Source organism: Cyprinodon tularosa, unplaced genomic scaffold (assembly GCF_016077235.1).
Source record: "Cyprinodon tularosa strain WSP-4 unplaced genomic scaffold, ASM1607723v1 ctg13, whole genome shotgun sequence".
NCBI classification, from domain to species: Eukaryota; Metazoa; Chordata; class Actinopteri; order Cyprinodontiformes; family Cyprinodontidae; genus Cyprinodon; species Cyprinodon tularosa.
Window position 1 is genome coordinate 2,019,186 of NW_024038114.1, and position 13,108 is coordinate 2,032,293.

The window sequence follows — 13,108 nt, forward strand, 5'->3', positions numbered from 1 at the left end:
GCAAACAGTGAATGTTAGCTTGATCCTAACTGAATCAACAAACAACAATGTTTGATGACACACACACCCGACCCCACCTCGGCTTTTCTGGGCACACAGACTCCTGCAGAGATCTGTTCATACTAATGTTTTATTTTTATTTTTTTGCTTGCAGATACACAAGGAGATAATGATGCGCACAGAGACGCAGATACAAACGGCACGTCTTCAGCACATCAAGCAAGATCAATCGCTGTGAAAGGTTTCCACACCAGCTCTATTGACCCGATCAGGGAGAATGAAATGGGGGGGTGGGGGTGAAAAGCAACAGAACCAACAGAAGAATAAATATCATCTAACACAAACAACCGCCTGAAAGCAGAATGTAGAGCGACATCAAAGACAATGAGGAACAGAAAACAAGATATGGGGAAACTTGAAGAGAGCAGAGATCCAGAGGTTGGCTTGTCAAAGGGTTCCCCTGCCTTTGACGATAAGGAGATGGGAGAACTCCTGCTGCTCGGCCTAAAGTGCCCGGAACCAAACATGCCTTCACAAAGACAAACAGTCCTGGTGTGTGGTCAGAGCCCAAACCAGTGCTCATGCCGACACTTAAAAGGGGCGCTGCGTGTGCACCGCCTTAGATGTTTAATTCATGCAGTCGCCTGTTTGCGTTCCACAGAAACACATGGCGCAGGAAGACTTGAATCCAGAGCGTCGGGTGTGACAGCAAAGGAGGAGGGAGGCTACGTATGAAACAATATAAAAATATATAAAAAGGCTGAAAATGGTGAGAGGGAAACGGGATGAGAACATGTTTGGTTTGTATTCTCAGATCTGGGAACATAGAGAAGGAGTGAAGGATAGAATAAGAGCAGTAAAATCTGACAGGAACAAAACAAACATGGAGACGATAAAAAAAACAAAAAAACTTTGGGAATCTCGTCTGATTGAGACCAAAAAGCTCCGAGTGCTGAAAGGGTTTACTTCAAGTCTCAGCAGAGGCCGGTGAGGGACCGACTGGAAGCGATTTTCTGTCATCTCTCTTTTTCACTTCATTCCTCATGCCTAGTTTCCAACTAACCCCCCCCCACCCCTCATACATCACCCAGCCTCTCCTGAGCAACATGGCCTGGATCCCAACATCCTACATCAGGTCTGCTTCTTTAAAAAAATCCTGTCTTTGCAGCATCTTGGCTGATTTGTTTGTTAATATTGATGTCGTTCTCTTAATCTGAAACATTCTCTACCTCCATCCGTGAGGTTATGTTTTCAGCTGTCTGTTAGCAGGATGCCTGGAAAAGTTATGAATTTTAATGACATTTTTAACGAAGGTGTCCCTCATGCCAAGGACCAATCCATTATATTTTTCTGATGATCTAGAGATCATAATCCAGATATAGGAATTTTTGAAACGATTCATTGTTGTGTATATTTGGTGGAAGAAGCAGTTCTCCTCTAAACCGGAGGGGGGGCAGCAGTGACTATTGACTTCATCAGGATGGGACTCAAAATGTGTGGAAGTATTATACTAAAGACAAAAACTACAAAAACAAAAGAAAAAAAGTCTGGATGTGCTGATACAAAGAGGCAGAGAGAAGGAAGACAGTGAGAGCAGAGCAGACACTAGAGGCTGCAGGCACATGTTAGTTATTTGGGTTGTACGCAGCATTACTTGAAAAGTTATAATCAGATATTATGGAAATTTTTACTAGAGGTGCATGCTAAAAAAACTATTCATTTAAACACTGCAATCATTCAGATCATGTGTGAGTTTAAACCATAGGAGTAAGTCACACTATGGCCAAAATCTGCTGCTCATAATGAAAATTTATTAGATAGATTAAGCACATTTTACCAAACACAAAACTAGTTTCTTACCTTGACAAAAACAGTCAACTCAGGATGGGAAGAAAACCACATTACAGGTCATTTTTACTGCCAGAAAACTTTAATCACTGCCAAAAGCAATCTTTAAACATAATTTTCTAACACAAAAAGAACCCTTTCAAACCAAGTCAAGGTTTATAACCCCCAAAATACTTTGTTTTATGCTCTAGACAGATAATTGATTGTATTCTTGACCTTCTGAAGGAAATATGTCGGCTTTAAAGCCTGTACTGTAACTAACCTTTTTTTTATTGCTTCATTTGTTTCATCTATCAATAGTAAAATTATTTTCATACTTTAAAATAGAATACACTTAAAAGAATAGTACACCCAAAACATGATTAGCCTTCATTTTCTACTCACCCCCATGCTGAACAACACTCTGGAGTACTTTTTTGATATCTCAAATGCATCTGGAGATCTGGGAGGCTTCTTGCTGTCTGCTGACATTCAAATAATGGAGGTATATGGTGCCCGAGACAGAAAGGTCCATTAAAGTCCACAAAAACGTGTCAATATTCCTCCATACTGCTCGTCCAATGTATTCCAAGTGTCCTGAGTGGGTAGCATCCAGAATTTACTCGAAACGAAGTCATTTAGAATGTTTTTAGAGCATAAACAGTAGTGTATAGGATTTCCTGAAAGCGCGCACATGCGCGTTCACGACGCTACGGAAGCCGGCAGACCAAACCAGCGCATTCAGCTCGGCAAAGAACTCATGTTCTTCCTCAACACTGAAGTCCTCAGACATTTTTCTTTCGTTGTTTCTTTCTTTGCACAGGTAAACAGCACATTTCTTCTTCTACGCTTGCATTATTGGCAGAGCAGACGCTGAATGCGCACTTTCATCTGGTTTGGTCTGCCGCGGTTTCCGTAGTGTCGTGAACGCGCATGTGCGCGCTTTCAGGAAATCCTATACACTACTGTTTATGCTCTAAAAACATTCTAAATGACTTAGTTTCGAGTAAATTCTAGATACTACCCACTCAGGACACTTGGAATACATTGGACGAGCAGTATGGAGGAATATTGACACGTTTTTGTGGACTTTTATGGACCTTTCTGTCTCGGGCGCCCTAGACCTCCATTATTTGAATGTCAGCAGACAGCAAGAAGCCTCCCAGATCTCCAGATGCATTTGAGATATCAAAAAAGTACTCCAGAGTGTTGTTCAGCATGGGGGTGAGTAGAAAATGAAGGCTAATCATGTTTTGGGTGTAGTATTCCTTTAATGTTTAACCACATCTTAACAGAAATTTATAACAACTCAGTCTAAATGCAATGTGCCCGATCCCTAAAAATAAATAAATAAATAAAATCAAAGCATTATAACACTCAGTAAAAAAAATGGGTTTCCATTCTAGGCTGTAAGAGATACTGTCCCGCACCTTTTAGGTTTATCCCTTCTTCGACCCACTGGGAGAAACGAATAGCTCATTATGAGGCCTGAGCAGAGCTGAGTGACTGCTGATGAGAGATGATGAGAGAATCCATCTTTTTGACTCAGGTTGTTGTAGAGATTTATTTAAAAGTTACTGGATAGTAACTCTTAAGGACTGGACATTTTAAAATGACTGTTATCTATCTGGTTTATATAACACTTAGGAATTTGTCATTTAAAAAATGCTGATTCCAAACCAAGTCTTGCCATTAACACATTGAAGACAAAGGCAGACACCTAATCACTGAAATATTTGCAGAGAAACAGGGCATCACATCTCACAGAGCTTTCTGCTGCCTTAATTAAAACAACTAAAGATCAGTTGAGGATCAACCTTTCCATTAGGTTCCTCTGATTCTGTTATAGCATCTAAACCTCTGAACATTATTACCAAACCTGAGTCAATCCCAGTGTTGGATTTAGTAAAATATCCCGTCATCATTTTTACTGATGAAGCATAAATTCAGACGGGAATAATTGCAAACTTGACTCCCACCTGTGTATACAGTAGATTAGTGTGTCTACCTTTTAATCTGACCTCCGATGAATCACTGTTGATAACCTGTGCGTGGTGCCTGGGTGGTCCACATCGCTGTTCTTGCTTCTCTTCACAGGATCTCTGAGATTTAATGGAATAAATTTGAAATAATTTTCTACCATTCAGAACCATAATGATTTACATGTGTCCTACAAGATGGACGCCATTACAGTAAAACATTAAAACATACATTCTTATTTTATCTTGGTTGGCATTTCACATTGAAAATAGTGGGAATTGTTGATTCAACAACAAAAAAAATAAAATAAATAAAAAATAATTTAATGAATAAGCACACAAATGCTGACTATCAAACACTTAGCAAAGCTGGAATTAGCACCAACATAGTTGTCGTTTATTTCAGAAAAACGAAAAATAAAACAAAGGGAGTTCGAATATTACACAGCATTAATAACTTAATTTTTTATAATGAAAATCGTCTTAAATTATACTGTTTATGGTGGGGAAAATGCTAACAGTTAGCTTAGCCTAATGAACCGTTGACGAACTCAGCAGTTTATAGACACATTTAGAAGGAGGAAACCCCTATTTAATACCTTGTTAAAATAGCCACGCGTTTATTATAATTATTATTATTTAAGGACCGCTGCAAAGCATTTTAATTTACCTCTTTTTAACGCCAAGTAACAGCTGCGCCCAGGCCTTCTGATGAAGCGGCCGTTGACCGGAGTAGTGCGCCCTCTGCTGGCGGTGATCGCAGCTAAACCCAGGGATGTGGATCTAAACTAGGGGGCTGTGCCATCTTTACAATCTAAACATTTATTTCTACATTCAGTCCAACTTATCAAAATTGTTTAGAACCGCAAACAGTAGGTTACCTTTTCTAAAGAGATCTCTACCAAGATATTTTAACTAATCATTGTGCCATTTCAAAAGTTTTAATGAAGGAAGACTTGTGAAAATAAATAATAAAATGAATAGATATATTTTAAATGGGCTGCTTAAATCCAGAGGCGTAGCCAGAAATTTATCATAAGGGTGGCCAGGCAATAACCAATGTATACTGAGGGGTGGCCGAAAGCGGATAGGCACCAGAACCTCAGGGTCAATCTACACTGTTCCAACAACATTAATTAGCAAAAATCCATATTTTCTAAATAAAGACAAATTATAATTTCCTACAGCCTTTGCTAACAAATAGAAAAATATATTTAAATATTCATAATTTTTAGATAAAAGGTAAAGTGGACAAAACTCAGTTTTGAGTTCTTGGGCGTAAATCAATCATCATTGTCATTGACTTACCTACTTGTATAAAACATTATGCATAAAGTTGATATTTAGAAGTACCAGTATCTACATTAATTATTTGATAAGTTTTTATTAAAATTGTTATCTTTGATTTCACTGAAGACTCCTAGATGACTTGCAGACACATCATTTTCTCTTTACCCAAAATAAGACAAAATCTAGTTCTGAAAAGAGCATTAATTATGTACTTATCTTTAATGTTAGTATATTGATGTGTATATTTAACCATAAACAAAATAAAATGTTTTGAATATTCCACTTGAGAGTATTACTGCTGCCACCATTTGTATTAGAGGGGGAAAAAATGGTAGGGGTGGCGAATGATTGGCTAAGGGTGGCCATGGCCACCCCTGGCCCGCATCTAGCTCCGCCCCTGCTTAAACCCCAGTTAAGCATTTCATCCATCCATCCATCCATTTTCTTTACACGCTTGTCCCAAGTGGAGTCGCGAGGGGTGCTGGTGCCTATCTCCAGCAGTCAATGGGCGAGAGGCAGGGTACACCCTGGACAGGTCGCCAGTCCATCAGATGCAGCAGTTAAGCATTTAAAAAAGATAATAAATATTTGTCTGATATTAAGAGACAATTTCTTTAGGAAATTCTGCGCAACCATCAATTTGTTAGTTTTTTTTATATTACAAAGACTGGCTGGATCCTCATCGCTTTTGCCAAAAAGAAACGAGCCAATGTCAGGGTCTAAAGAGCCACTTGGGTTGCATGTTGCAAACCCCTGCTCTAAATTGTCAACAGATTACATAAACAGGATTTAACTCTTGTTTATAAAATGTTCAAAATGCTTTTCCTTCATTCATCTTGGGCATCACTGCACAAACTGCATTTTTAGCTCCAGGGGACATTTGAAGGCAGTTCCAAAAGGGTTGCATGAAGGTTCAAACCAGCATGAATGAACCTAATGGGGAACCTCTGAATGCAAATACACAAATCAATCTTCAGACTCATTTTAAGGAATGATCCTTTACATTTTCCAAAAGATGTATATGTATGAAAATGTATTACTTCAACATTCATAGGAAAAATATTAGAGATTAAAACTTTAATAAGATAAAAAATGCATATGTTATCTCTGCCTTTCGTTTGTCAAAACTACCTGTAAAACTGCGTCATGCTGAGCAGACTATGAGCAAACACTCCTCACAGTATGCAAAGTCACATGTGAATAAACACAGTAACCACAATGTGTTAAGATTAATGACTTTATTTAATATACTAATCAGTACTCTCATTAATATCCATCATTAGGCACATTACATGTAGATCAACAGGGAGTAGAGCTGTTAACATGCCTTTCTTAAATAACAGAATGGAAAAACATGGCATCGACACGGCAGAAACATTGTTTTGTTTTTCTGTTTAGATTGTGGTAAAGGTGTAGCTGTCTACATGTGTTAAATCATAGCTAGAGTTGTGATTCCACCGCATTTTTATTTACCGATGGCTACGCCTGTGCCGTTTATGTAAATCCCACACCATGTTCGGTTTCTTCATATGTGTGTCTCATTTATTGTGCAACAAGAGGTTTGTTCTGGTGTTCCCTCCCGTAAGATGCATCAGCGTCTGCAGGTACGTGCCAAATGTCTCAGAGGGTATTAGAACTCTGGGCTCTGCCAGTTCAGGCAGGTTCCTGGACACCTTGCCACGTCAGCTACATCTTGAGCTGGTTATACCTGAAAGTCAGAGCCAGAAACACTGAGGCAAAGTTCCCATCGTGCCTCTGGAGGAAGAGCTAACCCGTACTTTGCTACCAGTGATGAGGAAGAAAACAATCTGCAGCATAGGAAGAAATAAATGTTATCCTGGCTACAAATCAGGTTCATAGAACTTTTGTTCTGCACAAGAATAAATGTAATCAGGAGCAAATACATTGTAAACATGAATTTCTTTTTGTAAACACAGCTAAGTTGAACCTGCATCACTGAAAATGGCTAAAATGTTCACTTATGTTACTCACTTTCATTACTTTACAACAGAAGTGTCTAGAAGCATTCTCCTCTGAACACATTGAGATAAAAAAAATAAAAACCGTCTGCTTGAAGAGTCAAGAGAATAAGCTGCCCAAAGATCACTTTAACTCAACCAGGAAGTCAAACAAAACCCCAGAACTACATATGTGCTGTGTTCAAATCTGGAAGCTGCATCCTTCGAAGGCCAGATTCGTACGCAGATTACGTCAGATTGCACCAAGGCCTGTGTGGTTCAGAAAACTCCTCGTTATGCAGCTGACAAATACATCCTTCTTTTTCTCGTTTTAAAGGATGGGACCAGTGCATCCTACGTAAGCCCTAGGTATCCCATGATTCATTGCGAGTCCAAGTAAGCAGCTGCTCCGTGCTCAGAGGAAAAAGGTAAATGGCGCCGAACAGCAGTGGATATCTGAAGTACAGTTTAATATAATAAAATTATTTGTTTTAATTTAATTAATTGTTAATTTAAATGGTTAGTGACTCAGATATGTGGTGGGTAAAGTTTGGTTTAAAAGGTTTAATCTGTCTCTGTGTAAACAGGTTTGGCTGTAATTTAAGCTCAGATTCCAATATCTCTGCAGTGTGGGGACTATGAATCTGATATTCGCAACGACGTCCTGCTGCTGAAATTTTTCATCCAAAATTAGCCCAAAGAACAGCAGTAAGAAGTTAGCTTTGTGAGTCAACTGACATGGTTTCTAGGGTACAGTGTTTATGCTGAGTTAGGGGCGGTGAGGGGGGAAGGCTGGACCTGTTCGATCCTATAGCCAAACTCTTCTGGACTACTTATTTTGACGGCCTCCGAAGAACCCAGTCCAGGTAGACCTGGTCCTTGGAGGACGCAGCCGCTGAATTCGAACATAGCAAGAAAGCTCTGATAGGCCTCAGATTTAAAACTTAAGGTCAGAGGTTATAATGCAGCGATAAAAAAAAAAAGGCCAAAGCAGCCTCTGTGGGAGCATTCCAAAGTTGTATACCACACTGATAAAAAACTACTCAAAGGCCTTATCAGTAAACACCCCGATGACCCCAAAACATCAGTGTTTTGTTACCACTAACAAGGCAATAAATAATAAATAAATAACGGAAATGCTACCGGTCAAACATGGTGGAAGTTGGGTCATGCTATGGGACCACGTTGAAGCTCAATGATCTGGAGGATTTATAATAATAATAATTGAACATTATTGATCTCACATTGGAGAGATTTACCTCAGTATTTAACCCATCCCCCTGTGGAGCAGTGGGCTGCCATCATGGGGCGCCCAGGGAGCAATCAGGGGTTAAGGGTCTTTACACAGAGACCCTTTTCAGTAAGATGCTTTTCTATACCCACTGTAAGACAGATCACTACAGGAGATTATAAGACCATGTCTTTACTAAGAGCCTGGCTGGTTTGTGTTGATTTTTTTGCTAAAAAAACCTAAATAATCATTCATAAAACTGCATTAGAGTTTTACTTAGGTTTACCTCATCTTTGCACTTCTAAAATATTTTAGATTTTCAGAAACCTGCAGGGAAAGTACATTTTACTGTATTGTATCTATGCTGTGCTCAGCACTCAGTAATCCTCATAGATGTGGTTCCAGCCCACATCTACGATTTTTTTAAAGTTTCTTTGCTTCAGTCTCTCACAATGCAACTGATATCATATAAAAATAATGTCCAATAAATCCTTCATTACTGTAGATTCTGCCCAAGTCCAAAATTCCCTTCTTCCCCACCTGAGGTCAAACCAGAAATGCAGTTTAATTTCTGCTGTATTTATTGAGTCTCTTTATGATTTTAGGTTATTTTGGTCCTTCACCAATCTGGTGCATCGTCTGGTGCAAGCAAATTAATCATCTTGCACTTAACTGCTGAGTGCAAGTTTTGATGAAAAGTGGAAATTCTCCAATGGGAAAAATTGACTTTTTTTCTCATGGAACATGGTTGATTTTTATGGATTTTCTTTTCCATTCCATCTCTGCCTTGTTTTTGGTTTCTGATCTTGGGTTGAGAAGGTCACACTGTCACCATGGTTACAAAGGATGAGGGACTACTGCAAAGACAATGACTTGATGCAATCAGCCGGGCTGCCTACAGTAGATAACAAGTTGGCATTGACTGAATTTTATTGTATTCTATGGTAACTGGATTAAACTGGCTACAATTAAATGCATCTAATCAGATAATCGGATTGGATTAAGCAGCATGAACCAGATCACTTTTCATGTAAACTACCTTAAGATGATATTTGCTGTGATTTTTTTCTCCATGAACAAAGCAATAGAGGAAGCAATGATGCTGCAGTTGAGATTGCCACTTTAAACTGGTAATAATTAGAGGAATTGGATCAGCTCTCACTCTACAGCGAGATTTCCCCCATCAATCTTTGTTTTCTACTCTACAGCTTGAAATCAGCCGGTGGTGAAATTCCAATTTGAGCTTCATCCCTTTCCTTCCTGCTGTGGCCTTGAAACACACCAACACGACATCTCCCCCCAGCTGTGAAATAACCGCCTGTGTTTCTGCCCGACAAAACTCCATTTCTCCAACACACGCTTGCATTCACGCGGACGTTGCACTCCTGGAGGATTCTGTAATCCCCATCGGTCCGACTGTACGCGTCCAGGAGAACTGATCGATACCATCCAATCTGTAGGCAGCTCTTTGCCTCGGAAGGCCACGGCTGCTTTCCCAACAATGAATGGGCGGACGCACAGGGACCTGTGCGACAAATGAAATCCCATTAAAAAGCGGGATCTCCCGGGGGCCAACTGTGACCTCTGCTTCTTCCCTTAGACTGCAACAGCAACATGCTCCCATCCAGGATTTAAAGAAAAACCAACTCATGCTACATCAGCATGGATAAAAGCTTTTGCTAAATATCCCTCTGATATAGAAACTGGTAGCTGACATTGAAGGCTCATTATACTGGAGGCTACAGGTCTTATTTACACTGTGACACATTTAGTAGCAGAGATGTTAACAGTTTTGCTTCATTACAGACACGTGTGCTTCTATATGCAGATTAAATGCCTATAATATCAACAGTGAGTGGCCATAGTTAACATTTATAGCTGAGGTTTAAGTGGCTCATTACATTGAAATGATGCACAGCCTTGCAAAAGTTTTCAATTTATGCTTTTGGTATTAAACTTCAGAGGAATTTTTCTGGATTTTTGGCTATGGACTAAAACAAAGTTGCACTAAATTGTCAAGTGGAAGAATATTATAGAGTCTTTAGCATATTTTGCAAATAAAAGTCTGGAAAAGTCCATGCATTTTCATGTGATGCAATTATCCTTTGGAAAGCTCCTCATCAGTAAAATGAGGAGAGCCCAACTCAGATTATATAATCTATACATAATTGTACAATTGGAGATTAAACTGAACTGTTGTTGAAAAGCCTGACTGAGAGGTTTCTCAACAAGAACCGTCATGAAGACTAAGGAACATATCCGATGAGTCCTGCATAAACCCGTTTGAGCATTTTACAGAAAATAATGTAATCCCCTAAAATTAGAGTATAATTCAGGACAGCAGTCAAGAGGAATATATTGACTCTGGAGGAACTGCAGAGATCTACAGCTCATGTGGAAAAATCAGTTTATGAGATTAACATTTGTTGTTAGCTCCACAAATCAGACCTATATGAAAATCATGCAATTGGAACAGGCAATGTAGGGATGACAGCAAAGATTAAAAAGCTAATTTTTTTTTTTTAGCTATAAGAGCGACAGTGAAAGGCTTTAGATCCAAACATAAATATGCATTAGAGTAGAGTGGTCTAATTAAAACCCACAACTGATAAAATAGTCTGGGGAATGATTTGAAAATGGATGCTCAGAGTCGCTTTCCATCTGATTGGAATGACATTAAAACTATTATTCAAAGAAGAAACCAAGAATTCTGTCTGCAGGTGCGAAAATACACTACACACTTTTCAGGTTTGTATTCGTTAAGATTGTGCTCCTTCCACTTCACATTTCTTCACTACTTTGTGTTAATCCATTAAATTAAACCCTGAAGCTTTAGCTTTTAAAGCGACATGAGAAAGTTGAAACACTTTTGCAAGGCGCTGGATTCGGTTGGTAACGAGTAACAAGTAACAGCCTGACGAGCTTCGGCTAACAGCACGTCTACGGTTCTTGAATATAACTTTTCTAAAAATAGTTTCAAGCACTGAGATGGAAAAGCAGACAAAGCAATGCGAGAGAGAGGAAATGAAAAAAAGGGTCTCCTCATTTGTCATCTGTAACGTCTTTTCTTCTTTTCCTCTCCTCATTAAAGTGAAGAATCTCAAGTCAAAACATTTCCTCGGTCCCAGGGACCCGTCTCCTTTTTTCTTCCTGACATCCTGCCCCCCCCCCACCCATTGGGTTGCCAAATTAATTTCAAATCCTAAATCCAAGCACCGTGCTTTTAGAGACAATCGTGGGACTTCCTGTTAGCATCTCCCTTGAATTGTTTTGATTTTCCCAGTGACCTCTGCCTGATACTAAGCCAGGTTCAGTTTTTTTCACAACTTGTGTTCCTCCAGGTCCATCGTTCGCCCTGCAAAGGCTAGTTCACAATATAGACACGGCATAAAGCATAGAGAGATATGGATACTTCACTACTCGTCATCTAACACTTTTTGACAGGCCGTTTCACAGAATGACAGAGAGAACAAAGCACAAACACAGACGGGCGTGTAAAATGTGTCACTCTCTTGTGTTTCCAAGAACGCAGTTTGAAGATAAAGGGAAAAAGAAGGGCAGCGGGAGGTGTGCAGTCCTGTCAGCAGCCTTTTTTGGGTTTTTTCTCCTTCTGGCTTGCAGAATGTCTTCAGTGGAAGCAGGAGCTTGCTCAGCAGAGGAGGATGCATGGGAGAAAGGTGCTGGACTGGAGAGGCTACCATGCCACGGAGACGTGTTACTGGAAGAGACACTGGAATTATTGTGCAACTACGGAGGAAATGGTGCAAAAACTTCCTTCATATTGGCCATATTCTTAAAACAAATGTGCAAATCACTACAGTCTGTGTGAATCTCAGTCATGCTTGAAAGAAGTTGTAGCACTTAAAGTTTGAGGACGGTTCGACTAAGAGGAAGCTTTTTGACGGAAGCTTTGGGAGATTTTCAGGAGTGGGTGGTGGGAGCGGAAAGTCTTTTTTTTTTCCAAAGATCAGTCTTTTTGGAGGGAAAAATAATGGACAGACACCTGAAGAGCGAGATGAGGAACTTTGATTGGTCCAGAATGAAGCTCTAGATGGATGGGAGGGGAGGCGCGGCGTGCGTCCTCATCGTTCTGTGACCGGGTAGGCCTTTTCCATCAATCTACGGTGAAGACGGCGTGCACTCAAGAGAGGCTGTGGAGAAACAGAACAGATGGAAAATGTTAAGAAACAGAATATTAGAAATAGGACAGGTCAGCGTGAAATGGAAAGGAAACAAGCTCCAGCCGGGAGGAGACAGAGGTTGACAAACACTGGAGGAAATGGGACCAAGATGACAGGAAGAGGTAGGAGGGGCGGAGGGAAAGCGAAGCACAACTAAGTGACGTAAACCGGACAGAAATTAAGAAGTTGAGATCAAACAGGGGAGAAAATAAAAAAGGGAAAATGGCTAAGATAACAAGTGGAGACAGCGAGGCATAAAAATGGATCTGGGGGAGGATGGAATTAGAAAAACAGAAGTGGGAGCGGAGAGATAAGACAGACGGGATGAAAGGGAGAATGAGGGGAAAGAGGGGAGGCAAATGAAAGGAGGAGACATAATTATAAAATGGCAAAAGAAAATCAATGCAGAGGGCATCATTGTGCTTTCAGGCGCCGAGCAGATAAAGGGTGGAGAACAGCAGTGTGTCCGTCAAATGCTTACACACCGGCGCATGTTGGTCTGATGCACAAAAGCACACAAGCACTTCAGATGCACACTGAAGACAACAAGGATGAGTCAAGCAGATGAGGCGCAGGGAGACAAGTGACATTTAAAGCTCAATTGAAGCATGTGATGACAAGGCCCAAAGATACACGACTGCA

At 40.1% G+C, this 13,108-nt stretch overlaps 1 protein-coding gene across 2 annotated transcripts in view; it reads right to left on the bottom strand.

Moving 5' to 3' along the window:
• Nucleotides 1-9,745: 9,745 nt before the first annotated feature.
• Nucleotides 9,746-13,108, bottom strand: part of samd12 (sterile alpha motif domain containing 12) — a 142,926-nt gene continuing 139,563 nt past the window's right edge. For both annotated transcript variants that reach the window (XM_038277086.1, XM_038277085.1), the window contains exon 5: nucleotides 9,746-12,436. In XM_038277086.1, coding sequence (XP_038133014.1) covers nucleotides 12,405-12,436 — 32 coding nt within the window. In that variant the 3' untranslated portion in view covers nucleotides 9,746-12,404. The remainder of the gene's footprint in view (nucleotides 12,437-13,108) is intronic.